Source organism: Castor canadensis, chromosome 17, assembly GCF_047511655.1.
Source record: "Castor canadensis chromosome 17, mCasCan1.hap1v2, whole genome shotgun sequence".
In the NCBI taxonomy this organism is placed as follows: domain Eukaryota; kingdom Metazoa; phylum Chordata; class Mammalia; order Rodentia; family Castoridae; genus Castor; species Castor canadensis.
Genome location: NC_133402.1, coordinates 51,009,411 through 51,022,815, shown reverse-complemented (window position 1 = coordinate 51,022,815; position 13,405 = coordinate 51,009,411). Strand labels below are relative to the sequence as shown.

The 13,405-nt window shown below is 43.3% G+C and overlaps 1 protein-coding gene and 1 pseudogene across 10 annotated transcripts in view; one reads left to right on the top strand and one right to left on the bottom strand.

Moving 5' to 3' along the window:
* The window catches only part of Dock3 (dedicator of cytokinesis 3), a 561,871-nt gene that overhangs the window by 17,577 nt on the left and 530,889 nt on the right, over nt 1-13,405 (bottom strand). For all 10 annotated transcript variants that reach the window (XM_074059333.1, XM_074059340.1, XM_074059334.1 and 7 more), the window contains 6 exons: nt 5,022-5,163; nt 3,841-4,007; nt 3,606-3,692; nt 2,991-3,170; nt 2,288-2,371; nt 2,049-2,165 (listed from right to left, as the gene is read on the bottom strand). In XM_074059333.1, coding sequence (XP_073915434.1) covers nt 2,049-2,165; nt 2,288-2,371; nt 2,991-3,170; nt 3,606-3,692; nt 3,841-4,007; nt 5,022-5,163 — 777 coding nt within the window. The remainder of the gene's footprint in view (nt 1-2,048; nt 2,166-2,287; nt 2,372-2,990; nt 3,171-3,605; nt 3,693-3,840; nt 4,008-5,021; nt 5,164-13,405) is intronic.
* LOC141418617 (importin subunit alpha-1 pseudogene) lies at nt 2,161-11,928 on the top strand (annotated as a pseudogene).

Genomic DNA, 13,405 nt, shown 5'->3' with positions numbered 1-13,405 from the left:
TTAACAGGCCTTCTCATTACAGAATAAGTAGAGCAAGGGCTGGGAAGGACGAGAGGAAGAACTTAGTATCAGGTGTCAGTCAGTGGAATGTCTTATGTAAGAACTGGTGCTGGGTTTTATTGGATTGCTAAAGGCCCCAGATCTTAGTGACCTGAGTTAAGCTGCCTATGACATAGTCTATGGGGAAACAGGAAACAAAGTGCTGATGTAAGTAATTGAAAAACAGCACAGTTCTATTTTAGCATAATTAAATTCTTATTAAGTATGTAGACTTCTTGGCAGAAACTTCTAATCTCAAGCCCTCCTGGGTGATAGCATATTGGTCTGTGTCCCCGTTTGTGACTCTGAGGAAATAAAGCACAACTTTCTAGGTTTCCTCAAATCCTGGATAATCTATGGTGGACTCTAAGTCTACTGGGGATTTTTCTGAGCCTGGCCTGAAGTAGCAGATTTTCCATTCTCTTCTTCCACAGCATGTATAGGGCTGAAATACGCTTCTGCATTCTGAGAGGACACCTCCATGTATGTACACCAGAGATATTGACATATATGGGGAAGCACTTTGTGCTTTTTGCTGAAGTGACCTGACTTCCCATGTGGCAGAAAACCTACCCTGTGGCCAGGCTCCACCTGCTGTGATGGGAAAGTCTGCATATAGCTGAGATAAGCCAAGCTGGCAAGAGAAAAAGTGTAATGAGAGGTGATGGAATTCTCATCAGATTCAGTTCTTTACTAAGTGGACACCTCAGTTTTAAGGAGAAACACTTATTTTCTGCATGTTTCACCTTGAAACATCATCCAAGAATCCTAACAGGAAGGAGAAATTTAGGCTCTATAGGCTTTCCTGTGGAAAGTGTGCCCACCTCTCAAACTATGACAAGCTTTTCCACTTTTTACTTTTCATGGTGTCCATACTTGTGCAGAAACAGGATGAGACCTGCACTGGAGTCTGGGGACTAAGATGACCATAACTTGCAGTGTTGAATAACAAAGTGGGTTAGTTCCATGCTAGTCCACTGAGTCTGAATGTTCCAACCTCTCCTAGGTCCTCTGTGGCCAGGGGTAACTCCTAAAGAGGAACTTTTTGTCCATGATAACCTGGTCCAGCATCTAACAGGCCTGCTTCCTTGCTTCCCTGCCACTTCTACCTTGTAGTCCCAAGTAATGAGGAGCGCGCCTGATGAAGAACAAACTTGGATTTATAGTCCCTGAGAAACGGGAGTCATCCTATTTAGCAGGAAGGCTTCTCTAGAATACATATGGAGTCAGCTTCATGGTTAAAACTCAGGGAAGGATATGTGAATAGGGTCCTCAGGGATACCTAAGCCCTATCCTCAGTCAGCAGCATTCTCTGTAAAGACTCTGCCAAGGAAAACTGGGTCCTAGAATACAGGTCCTGCCTGTGTGTATCAGTCCATGGGCCAAACACAGCTGTGAAGGCTGAAGAGCCAGGCTACAGATAGGGAAACATCTGAGACCTGGTCTAGCTCCAGAACCTGCCTAAAATATCTTAAGAGTAGCAACCATGAAAAGTATTGTATGTCTTTTTTTGCTTTTCATTTTTTTTTCTATTGAAAGTACTGTACGTCAAATATGTGAGTCTGAGTTACTAGACATCATGGAAGAAGTTGAGATAGAGAAGGGCATTAAGAGGGAAGGAAAAGAGAGGAAAAGGGAGGAGAGGAGAAAGATAGGGAGGGAGAAAGAAGAGCAATGAGTTGAGACAGCTGGCTCAGGCCATGTTTTAATTCTTTAGGATCTTGCAAAGAGATCTATGTACTTTAGCTCTTCTAATCTGCATATGAAAACTTCTACCCACTAACACAGTGCCCTGAAAAATGTTCTTTGCCCTTGAATCTGACTCCTTCCTTGGGAATGAGTTAATGAGCAAACGAAAGAATCTTCAGCACCCTTGCCATGGATAAAGCAATCATCCCTGCCTCCTGCCCCTCTGTGGCAGGTACAGTTTCTCCCTCCTACCTACTTTTCTTTGGCTGTGGCATAGATCTGGAGAAACTGCAGCCCAGGCAGGTCAGGGATCAGCTTACATGGTATAGACTGGCCCGCATCATCTGGAACTGATCAATCAACTTCTTATGCAGAGGCCGCATTTCTGGGTGAACAAACTTCTCATGGACTGCTAGCCCAACTCCAAGGACATGGACCTATGGAGAATGCCAAACAAGGCCTCTCTGTTAAGGAGGAAGCAGATGCTGAGAACTGCAGTCATCTTGCAGTGTGTGGTCTTTCCCATTGGTTGTGGGCCTTCAACTCCTGCAAACCATACCTGCTCCTGCATTAACTCTTTCAGCTGGGCGATCTTCTCTGCATCTCCTGGATGCTTGGTGATGTAATCTTTATCAAAGAAGGCCTGTGAAGGGAAGGCCAGGTATAAAGACTCCTTCCAGGACTACCACTTACGTGGGGTCCCAGAGGCCTGAGTCCACAAATTGCCTCCTCACAGGTGCAGATACCAGAACCTCTGGCTTGACTTGTTTGAACCTCTGGCAATCAGGTATGTGGTTTTTTGTCTTTTGTGCTAAGCACTGGAGATGTACAAGTCACCTGAGCCTGGATGCTGGTCCCAATTCTTCATGGAGCCTGGATGCTGGATGGCCTAGGAAGGACAGGTAGGTCTGATGGCCTGGGAGCGGTGGCTAGCTTCTTAGCCAGCCTATAATGCACTTTTCATGAAGGGCTGGACATAGGGCTTCCCTGTCACTTAACTTTCTCCTATAATCAGATGGATTACCTATCTGTCAGATCTCATTTAATAAAAATGAAGAAAAAGCCCAACCAGATATTTGTACCACAGAAATAGGGAGTGCCAAGAGCTTACAATCTCACACCAAAACCATCCCAAGCTAGCTTAGCCAGAAAAGGGCTAGCTGGGAAGACTTCCCAAGGAGGCTGCCATCTTGAGAAGAGGAGCCTATGAACTTTCTTCCCAGCAACTGCCTGTGTGGATTTAGTCCAGGGCCCCAGCTTACCTCCTGGTAGCGTGCAATGCCTCCATTGACAGCTGCATCAATGACTCCATTCAGGCACATGCTGAGCAGGTTGATATTACCATGCACCTGCTTGTGTTGATACTGGCTGATCAGGGCTCGCAGCTCCTGGTTCTTATTCTCAACAACCTGGATAGCATTCTCCAGAGGGCTCACCTCCACCTGGGGGCACATAGCAAACAGAGTCCTCCCAGGAACAATGATAACCCCCCATCATGTTCCTGAGAGCTGGGATCTATGACTTGTGATTCTGATTTTCCTTCCTCGCTCCTGTTGTCTCAGGACTTCCTTGGCCCTTTCTTTTCTTCTTCTGATTGATTTATAGACACCTGGAAATACAGCAAGCAGTGAAGAGTGCTAGTTCTGAAATCAAAGAGCTCCGACTTCTTTTTTTCATTTGTAAAGTTGGAGATTAAAAATACCTGCTGCCTAAGGGTACTGTGTGGTTTAGATGAGAGAAGATACACAAAGTTTCCAGCACAGGTTTGACCTGGGAAGCCAAGGCCAACCAGGTGGCTGAAGTTCTTTCTTTCTTTAGTCCTTAAAGAAAGCTCCCCAGAGTCAGGACTAAGTGGGTGCCTGTGAAGTATATCTCACCAATTCCCTTCTTTCCACTTCAAACCACCGAGAGATTCCAGGCAAGCTGTGGGTTAGGGTCAGCGTGGTACGCTCAATCCACAGGCTCTGCAGGGAGGGCACAGGCAGACGTAGGTAGTTAGATAAATTTTGTCATACCCTGCCTACCTGAGGGTGCAATTGTGCTGAGTTCCTAAGAAAGTGGGGCTTGCCACAATGCTATGAGCATTGCCCCTGCTTTCCTAGAGTTTTTCACCTTGAATTCATTCTCCTTGTCCTTGGGGCCTTTGTGGAAAGGTCTGTCGTACCGGAACTTCCTCACATTGTTGACACGATAGAAGCTCTTGACACGATCTGGTACCCTATCCATCTGCAGAACATCCACATATTCTGGAATGGGTGTCACTGCATAGATCTGCAAGTCTGGGCATGAAGTGAAGGGGAAATCCAGGCTTGCCAATGAGAAAAATCAGTCATCTCCTCAAAGGAAAGAGGTACACTATAACCCTTGTTCCCTACTGACTGGTGGTAGCGGCAGATAAGATCTTAAGGGGCAGATGAGATATAAGCACAGTTAGATAAATCTCTCTATCTGCTCCTCTTTCTCCCTGCTCTAGCAGTGAGACTCATGAACATCCAGCCAAGGTGAGATGGCAATAGCTATCTGTTAGCTAATTCTATGCTTTCCTTTTAAGAGGAGAAAAGAGATCAGGAGAATGCAGTACCCACCCCACAGGAGTGAGAGAAGGTTTTGAGGTCCTGGGCTTGCCCATGGTAGGTAAACTGTCTACAAAAAACCTTTTAATAAAATACTATCTGTAGTTTTTGTGGAGAGAAAACAGATGTGAATCTGCTTTCTCTCCCTTCTCTGCAATAAGTTTGCTATAGTCATGATAACTTTCATGTGGTCTCTAAGGAAGCTGTGTGAAGAGATGGTAGGAGCCAGCCAGTGTTTGCAATGAGACTTCCAAGTGCCAATAAATCAAAGGTTCTCCCCATCCCTTTCCCATCCTTGGCACTCCAGTCCACATAACAAAGACCAGGGACAGAAACTGTGCACAAGGAAGTAGAACAGGCCACAGCAAGGTGGTAAACCAGTGACAAGAGCCCTGGTGGAACCCCAGTCACCTTGCACGCTGACTGCTCTTGACTGCCTTGGCAGGTCCCCCATAGGGTAGGATGGAGACTAAGCTGCTGATGGCAGTCAGCCTGAGAAGCATCCCTCTGATATGAGCACACATGGCTAAGGGCATCGCACTGCCTGTTCTGAGGCTTGAGTGCTTTGCTAAGTGTGGTCTCAGGGATGAGGACACAGGTTTACAACTATGGGTAACTTAAATAAGGTTGGAAGGCCAACCACATGGTTGAAAGTTGCCTGGGTGTGACTCACCTAACAGGATTCCAGCCCTCTCCCCTCCACCAAGTATCAAAAGATACACTGAGCATCACATTGTAGGATGGCGTCATCAGGATGGTTAGGATGCTGCATGGCGACAGCCTGGGGGAACTCGCTGAGCATCCTTTGCTGGAAGGCCTCCAGCCTCTCATAGTCATGGCCACGGCACACGTATTCTTTGTTCTGCCAAAAATATGAGAGCATACTCTATACCTTGTCTGTAGCCTCCCCTCTACCTCCACATGGGAATTCATAGTTACTCATTCCAAAAACACACTCTAGGAACCTCCTCTATACCAGGCTTGGGGGCAGGCACAGAGCATAGCACTTGGTCCCTGTCCTAAGAGGAATGGCAGTTGAGGAGGGAGAGGGACAAATGAAGGGAGAATTGCACTGTAGTGTGGCAGCCATGGGGATGGGCTCCAGGCAACAGGGAGGAAGGAGAAATACCTTACCTGGGATTTTGGGAAAAGCCATGTTTAAAAACAGTCCCTAAAGGCCCACCTGGTATAGCCTGCTAGAGATGAGTAGAGGAAAAATAATCTGTGGGCACAGTAACAACCTGGGCAGTGACAGCCAAAGCTGGAAAAGGTGTAGTTGAAAAGAAGGACTGGTGAGAATGGCTGAAAGGCCAGCAAGAGGGCCAAGGAATGACTGCTATGGGTAATACCATATAATTTTAAATAGAGTGTGATCAGTTATATACTTTTGAAGGATCATTCTTGTCAGCTAGGAAAAACAGCCTAACAGTGCCCAGTTGGTATTCAGTAATTATTTATTGCATTTATACCCTCCCCCCATTTTTTTTTCAGTACTGGGGTTTGAACCCAGGGTCTTGAGCTTGCTAGGCAGGTGCTCTACCACTTCAGCCATCCATGCTCTAGCACTGTAGGGCTTCAGTTATTTTTCAAGTAGGGCCACATGTTTATGCCCAGGCTGGCCTGAACTGCAATCCTCCTGTCCACGGCATCCTGTGTAATTGGGACCACAGACACATGGCACCATGCCCAGCGTATTGATTAAGATGGAGCCTTGCTAACTCTTTGTCTGGGCTGGTCTTGAATCCTGAGTAACTGGGATTATAGGTGTGAGACACCACACCCAGTCAATAAACTCCTTTGGTAGTAAGCTCCTTTGCAAACGTGTCAGCAGAACAAATCAGTATTATTTGAACTACATATTCCTTAAAACCTTTTGTTATGTCATATCTGGTTTGGGTTATGTCTCAGTTTTTCTATTTGTGGACTGAGGTCTTCTTATGGACAAGATACCGCCAAACCCTGCTGCTCTGCCTACCTCTCACAGCTGGTTATGAGTGGGTAGCTGGAGTAGGTCCCTCTGAAACCCACTGGTGACACTGCCCACCCAGCTGTCTCACCAGACCCGCTACAACAAGTGACAGTGGCAGTCCCTCTTGGCAAGTATGCAGAGAGAGAGGGAGATTGTGAGGGAGAAGGAGACAGAAAGTCTCCATAAAGCCAGCTGTATACTTCTAAGGCCAGGCCTTGGAGGACCTCAGTCTTCTCAGAACAGGATTTCTGTCCCTTCCTATTGCTTCTCTTATTGTGGGAAACTCAGATGAGGCTGGGTCATGTGTCTGGATGAATCAGAGTGGAAAGTTAACACCAGAAGGGAAGTCAATGTTAAGAGGGACAGGCTAGACCGACAGTAGCCAAAGGATGGAGACATTTGTAAGTCTCCTGCTTGATAAACAGAACTGATAAAGAAAGTAAGATTATCCCTTGGTATCCACGGGGGATTGGTTCCAGGATGCCCCTGAAGATACCAAAATCCATGCATGTTCACATCCTCCTGTATACTTTAAATCATCTGTAGATTACTTAAAATACCTAGTATAATATAAATGCTATGTAAATCGTTATACTATTTTTATGTAGGGAATACTAAGACAAGAAAGTAAGTCTATACAGACACTTTCCCCCCAGGTGTTTTCTATTCATGGTTGGTTGAATCCTCGGATGTGGAACCTATGGGTAGGGCTGACTCTACTTGTGAAGAATTGGCATTTTCATATTCACTCACATATATATAATAGTCACCTGTGTCTGCTTATGGATCAAATGAAAAGAAATAGGAATTACCCCAAGAAGGGAGAGCTGGATGTTTTCTAGTCTCCTTGAAGATTAGTAGATAATCACATTTGTGAGGTGAGGAGGGCAGAAGGTTCAGAGAAACCAAGCTGAGCATGTTTGACAGCCTGCCTACTCAGGGGTAGTGAGGGAGTAGTCAAGTCTAATGGAGAAGGCCCAATAGTAGGAAGGCATATAGTGCTGACCTTGAGGGTGGCTGTTGGTCTCATATTTGCTTGAGCAAAAATCCCCACAAAAGTCAGATCTGGCTGCCACTACTTTGCACTTTGTTTCTGCCATTTACAAGGCAAACAGTTACCTTCATGGGGCTGTATTCCATTTGCCACAGATGAACTGAGCAGCTGAAGGAAGGGAAGGCAACATGAGGTTAGGCCAGGGAAATCTATATACATGAATCAACTTGTGGAGACTGCTCTTTGGATGGAGATGGGAAGATCTGAAAACTTTTGTTATTCTTCTTTTGCTGGAGCCTTTGAAATTACCTTTGAACAGTTAGACTGTTACTTCCAAGTATGATCTGGACAGCTCAGATACAGGTTCTATGCCAGGTCCTACTTGTCAGAAAGCTCTGAGAACCCTGAAATATGTATATACCTTGTGACATATATAAGACATGTACAAGAGAGGGTAGGAGCCAGGTTGAACCTCACAGAACATTCTTGGCAGGGAAAGACACGTGAAACAACCAAGGCCTGATTTTGTAATATCCAAAATGATGATGTTTTGGAGTGATATCTGGTTTAGAATGTACAAATTGTGGATCTACACAAAAAGAATAAGATGACAATGAAGCATAATTTGCAAAAATGAGAAAGAAGTAGGTCACAAGTAGAGCTATTAGTTTGTCAAAGAACTTTGTGGAAATGTTCTTTGGTTTTAATTCTTTTTTTTTTTTGGAAGGAGTGGTTACTGGGTTTGAATTCAGTGCTTCATGCTTACTAGGCAGTCTCTGTACCACTTGAGTCATGCCTACAGCTTTTTGCTATTCTTTTTTTTTTTTTTGGTTTTGTTTATTTATTTTTATTGTTGTGCTGGGTGGGAGTACATTGTGGCATTTATAAAAGTTCTTACAATATATCATATTTGAATTCACCCCCTCTATCACTCTCCTTTATCTTCCCCTCTCCCCATTCCTGGAGTAGTTTTAACAGGTATCATTTTTCCACTTACATATATGTGTACACAGTATTTGCAGTATACTCACCCTTTCCCTACCTCTTTCCACCTCCCACTGGTACTAATGCCCCTAGACAGGACCCTTTCCACCCTCTTGTTCTCCAATTTTACAAAAAAAAAGGACATTTTTGTTTGTTTAGGATAGCTACCCAGGGAGTTTCCTTATGAAATTTCCATGTATATGTATTATAACCCGAATTGGTTCATTGCCTCCATTTTTCTTCTTTTCATCTTAGTCCCCTTCTTATGGTGATTTCAACAGATTTAAAAAGTCTATATTCATGCTTGTATAGAGAGTACATCAACCATATTCACCTTCTTAACTTCCTTCTTTTACCCTCCCTCTCTTATATGTGACCTTCCTTAGTGTGACCTGTTTTTCATAATATTGCTGTATTTGTATTAGGTCTATATTCCACATGTGAGAGAAACACAAGTAGCTTTTGGTCTTCTGACCTGGCTAACTTCACTTCAGATGATGTTCTCGATATCCATCCAATTACCTGCAAAAGACAATCACTTTTTGTTCTTTTTATTTTTAGTGGCACTGGGGTTTGAACTCAGGGCCTCCCACTTGCTAGGCAAGCACTCTTACTACTTGAGCCACTTCACCAACTCCTTTTTGGTTCTTTTTGAGAGATGGTCTCATTTTATGCCCAGGCTGGCCTGGACCACAATACTCCTATTTATACTTCTCTCCTAGCTTGGATGACAGGTGCGTGCTACCGTGTCCAGATTTTATTGGTTGAAATGGGGTTTTAAGAACTTTTTGCCTAGGCTGGCCTTGAACTATGATTCCCTTGATCTCTTCCTCCCGAGTAGCTAGGATTACAGGCTTGAGCCATGTGCTTGGTTCTAATTCTTGTATAATTCCTTTCTCCTCTTTTGCTGACTTCTACCTCCATTGCTGTTATATGATCTTTGATGACAGGAGCAGCAAATATGTCACTTCTGAAATGCCCAGACTGAATGTCCAGTCACTACAGGTGAAGGAGGCCCAGTCTTCCTAAGGAAGTCTCTCTACTCATTCATATTCTGCAAGTAAGAACACTTCTGTGGAATAGAGTTGGAGCCTTCCTGGGGATCACAATTAGAGTAAACTTGCTGTCCCTGTTGTATCTACTATCCCCATACAGGTAATTTTTCCTTTTAGCTTAGAATGATTAAGCCCTAGGAAAAGTACATACTGACCTGGTTTACATCTGAAATGTAGTTTTCCTGAACTCTGTTCCTAGCAGACTGGATTTCTTTTAGGGAGTCAGTAAGCCTAGATGACCCTTGATGGGACACCAAGCTTGTTATTGCTCATTGGCTAAAGCAATTTTTCCAATAAGATGAGACCCCAAATATTATCAAAGGGATCCTGTGAATTTTCCCAGTTGCTTCCTGAGGTTTGTGGGCACTGAACTTTAGTAAGATACTGGGACTGAGGCAATCAGAGCTAGTCTTGGGTCTCAAATGAAGATCTGGCTCACTAATAAGGATAGCTTCATTTTAAATCATCCAAGAACAATAAATATCTATGGGATACAGTCTACATACAGGACCAGGCTAACTACTTCTGGAGCCTATGAGTTGTGCTGAATAAATACAAAAATCACACACTGCCTCTGGGCTGAGCCACAGTGGATGTTCTGAGGGCAGCCTGTGAGCTCTGCACCACCTCCTATGAAAGCCTGAGCCCTGGGTATAGCTTTCTTCCTTTATCTCCTACCTACAACCACCAATGAAAATGATAGTTCACAAGCTTGCCTGTCTTAACAAATTCAAGAACAAGGAAAAAGACAGTACAGAAATGGGGTAGCTCAAGTGGTAGAGCACCTTCCTAGCAAGCGCAAGGCCCTGAATTGAACACCCAGTACTGCTCCTCCCAAATGGAGTAGCACTGTATAGAAGTTAATGAAAGCTAAGGGTGACCAGATGCTGAAAAGGAGAAATATAAACGTGTTTTCTGATGATGCTGTTTCTCCACTGCAGAAAAACTACAATGGAGAAATAGGGCACTGTGAATTGGTCTGATGATGACACTGTCAAAGGTAAAAATAGCAACAATTTGGAAAGCCAGTTCCAAGTTACTGAAGCTGCTAGGAAACTGCTTTCTAGGAAAAAACAGCCCCCCAACAGATAATATAATCTAGACTGGTTTTATTCCAAAACTTACCTCTTTTTTGGGCAGACCTGATTGTAATCCCACTTAATTTGAATCTGCTTGGGTATTCACTAACATTGCTTCTAGAATGTCAGAACAGACCAAGGCTGTTCATTACTCTGTTGGCATTTCCCATGATTAGATCAGTGAACAAGCTATATGGGCTCTAGGAAACATGGTGGGGGTTGGTTTAATTTTCTGAGCCTTGGTTTTCAAGTATGGGATACTTGATCTATTGTTAGTTTTTCTTGCAGCTCCTGATATATCATCTTCAGCATGTAGTTACTTGAATCTTGATAATTTCAGACATTTGCTGTAACAAGAATCCTGAAACTCCATTAGATTTTTTTATTTTTTGTGTGGTACTGGGGTTTGAACTCAGGGTAGGTGCTATACCACCGTTGTGCCATACCTCCAGTCCTTTTTGCTTGGTTATTTTGGAGATAGGGTCTTGCTTTTTTGCCCAGGCCTGCCTAGACTGTGATCTTCCTATTTTATGCTTATCTACCACCTCTAGAATGATGGGCACGTACCACCATGTTCAGCCTTTTTTTTTTTTTTCCTGTTGAGATGGGGTTTCACAAATTTTTTGACTAGGCTGGCCTCAAAGCACAATCCTCCCAATTTCAGCCTTGCAGGCAGCTAGGATAACAGCTATGAGCCACTGGTGCCTAGCTTAGATTTTTTTTTTGGTACTGCAGCTTGAATTCAGGGCCTCATGCTTGCTAGGCAGGTACTTTTATGACTTGAGCAATGTCTCCAGTTCCTATTAAATACTGTTGAGCAAATTTTTCCTATTTTAGTTTTGTATCATGCATCATGAAGAACCAGAGGCATTAGTAGATACCTGCTGAGCTGTTTCCTACCTTACTGATGGTCCAAACAAACACAACAAAATGGTTATGAACCAGGAGTTGTGCCCAAATTTGCAAAACTTCTAGGACATACTGAATTGCCAATTGTGACTCCCATGCTAAGAATCATAGAGAATACTATCACTGAAACATGTGAGCAGATTCACAAGATGCACAAGTACTTGACATATTTCCCAGTTTGCTAAACTTCAAACTAGTTATATGCAAAAGGAAACCACATGGACAACGTCAAACATCACAGCTGGTCATCAGGACCAGAAAGAGCAGGTTGTAAGTTGTGGATTAGTCCCATTCCTCTTTTGCATTCTTTCCCATCTAAATATTAATCAGGCCCAACCCTGCTTAGCTTTTAAGATCAGACAGGATTGGGTGCATTCAGAGTGGTATAGCCATAGACTCTTGACATTCTCCCTTACGCAGACTTTAAGATACAAAAAGAAGTTGTATGGGACATGGCTAACTATGTAAGTGGTGGAACAGTTGCACAGATTGTATACCTCATTGACTGTAGTATAGTAAAACCATTGAAAAACCTCTTAATTGTGAAAGATAACATTATCCTGGTTATTCTAATGCCATTTTAATTATCTTTCAGGCTGCTGAGAAACTTGGTGAAACTGAAAAATTTAATGATTGAAGAATGTTGGAGGCTTGGACAAAATTCAAACTCTAAAAAATCATGAAATGAGTCTGGATACAAGGCTTCATTAACCTTGATCAAGGAGTATTTCCCAGTAGAGGAAGAGAAAGATCCAAGGATGTACCTTCCAAGTTCAGGGACTCATAGGATCTTTAACTTTTAGACTGTACAGCTGAGGAATAAGTTGTTTGTTGTGTTGTATACTATGTTTAATGTAAGTTTGTCTTACTGTTTCTCTACTAAGAATTTTTTTTTTGATGGGACTAGGGTTTGAACTCAGGACTTTGTGCTTGCAAAGCAGGCACTCTAGCACTTGAGCAACACTGCTGGTCCATTTTGCTTTGGTTATTTTGGAGATGAGGTCTTGTGAACTATTTGCTGGCCTTGAACCTCAATCCTCCTGATCTCAGCTTCCCAAGTAGCTAGGATTACAGTCATGAGCCACTGGTGCCCGGCTAGAACTTGTTTTGGTGGTCCATGGGATTGAATTTAGGGCCTTTACCACTTGAGCTATTATCTCTAGTCCTTTTTGCTTTTAGTTTGTTTTTCAGATAGAGTTTCATGCTTTTATGCCCAGGCCAGTCTTGGACTGTGGTCCTCCTACATCTGCCTCCTGAGTAGTTAGGATTATAGGCATAAACCACCATATCCAGCTTGTTTTTGAGATAAGGTCTTGCTAACTTTTTTCCTGGCTAATTTTTAACTACCATTCTCCTTTCTCCATCTCCCTAGGAACTGGGATTACACATGTGTGTCACCATGCCTGGATTTCTTTTGAGACAGGGTCTCACTATGTAGCTCAGGTTGGCCTCAAACTCATGGTCCTGCTTTCATCTGTAGAGGGCCAGGATTACAGGCAAGCACCACTAGCTTAAGAATTCTTTTTAAATGTGGCTTGTTGTTATAGCTATTTTTACAGTGAAACTATACTTAGACAGTTTCAAACTATACATGCTACATGAAGCTCGTTCTCTGAATGGGTTTCTTATTTCTATGTGGAATGTCATATCTTGCAGAGACCTGTAAATAAGAAGTAAATTTCACCCTTTTTTTATTCCAAAAAAAGAACACTAATGCAACTGCTTAACTGTTGTCACTAGGTCTATGCTCAGTCATTCCTTCTGCTCTGTTTATATTTCAGATCAGATTTCTGGGAAATGGTAGAGAAAAATTGCTATTGTCATCTTGGGTCAGAGAAGTGACTTCCTACGACAGTCTTTCCATAGCTAAAATTAGTGCTTTCACAGGGTCCCAGGAGCCAAGTTGACTATCCAATAGTTCTCATCCTAGCTATATTAGCTACAGTACAGCCATGAGGGAAAATACTCATCTTAGATGATAAACCCTAAGAGACAGTCCTACTGTTGAGGTCAGGGGTATACTGATGTCATTGGCTAAGATGAACCATAATGGAGATTCCAGGTATTGGAGGCAGAAGTTGGAAGGTACCTACATGAGACATTCTTAGACCCTA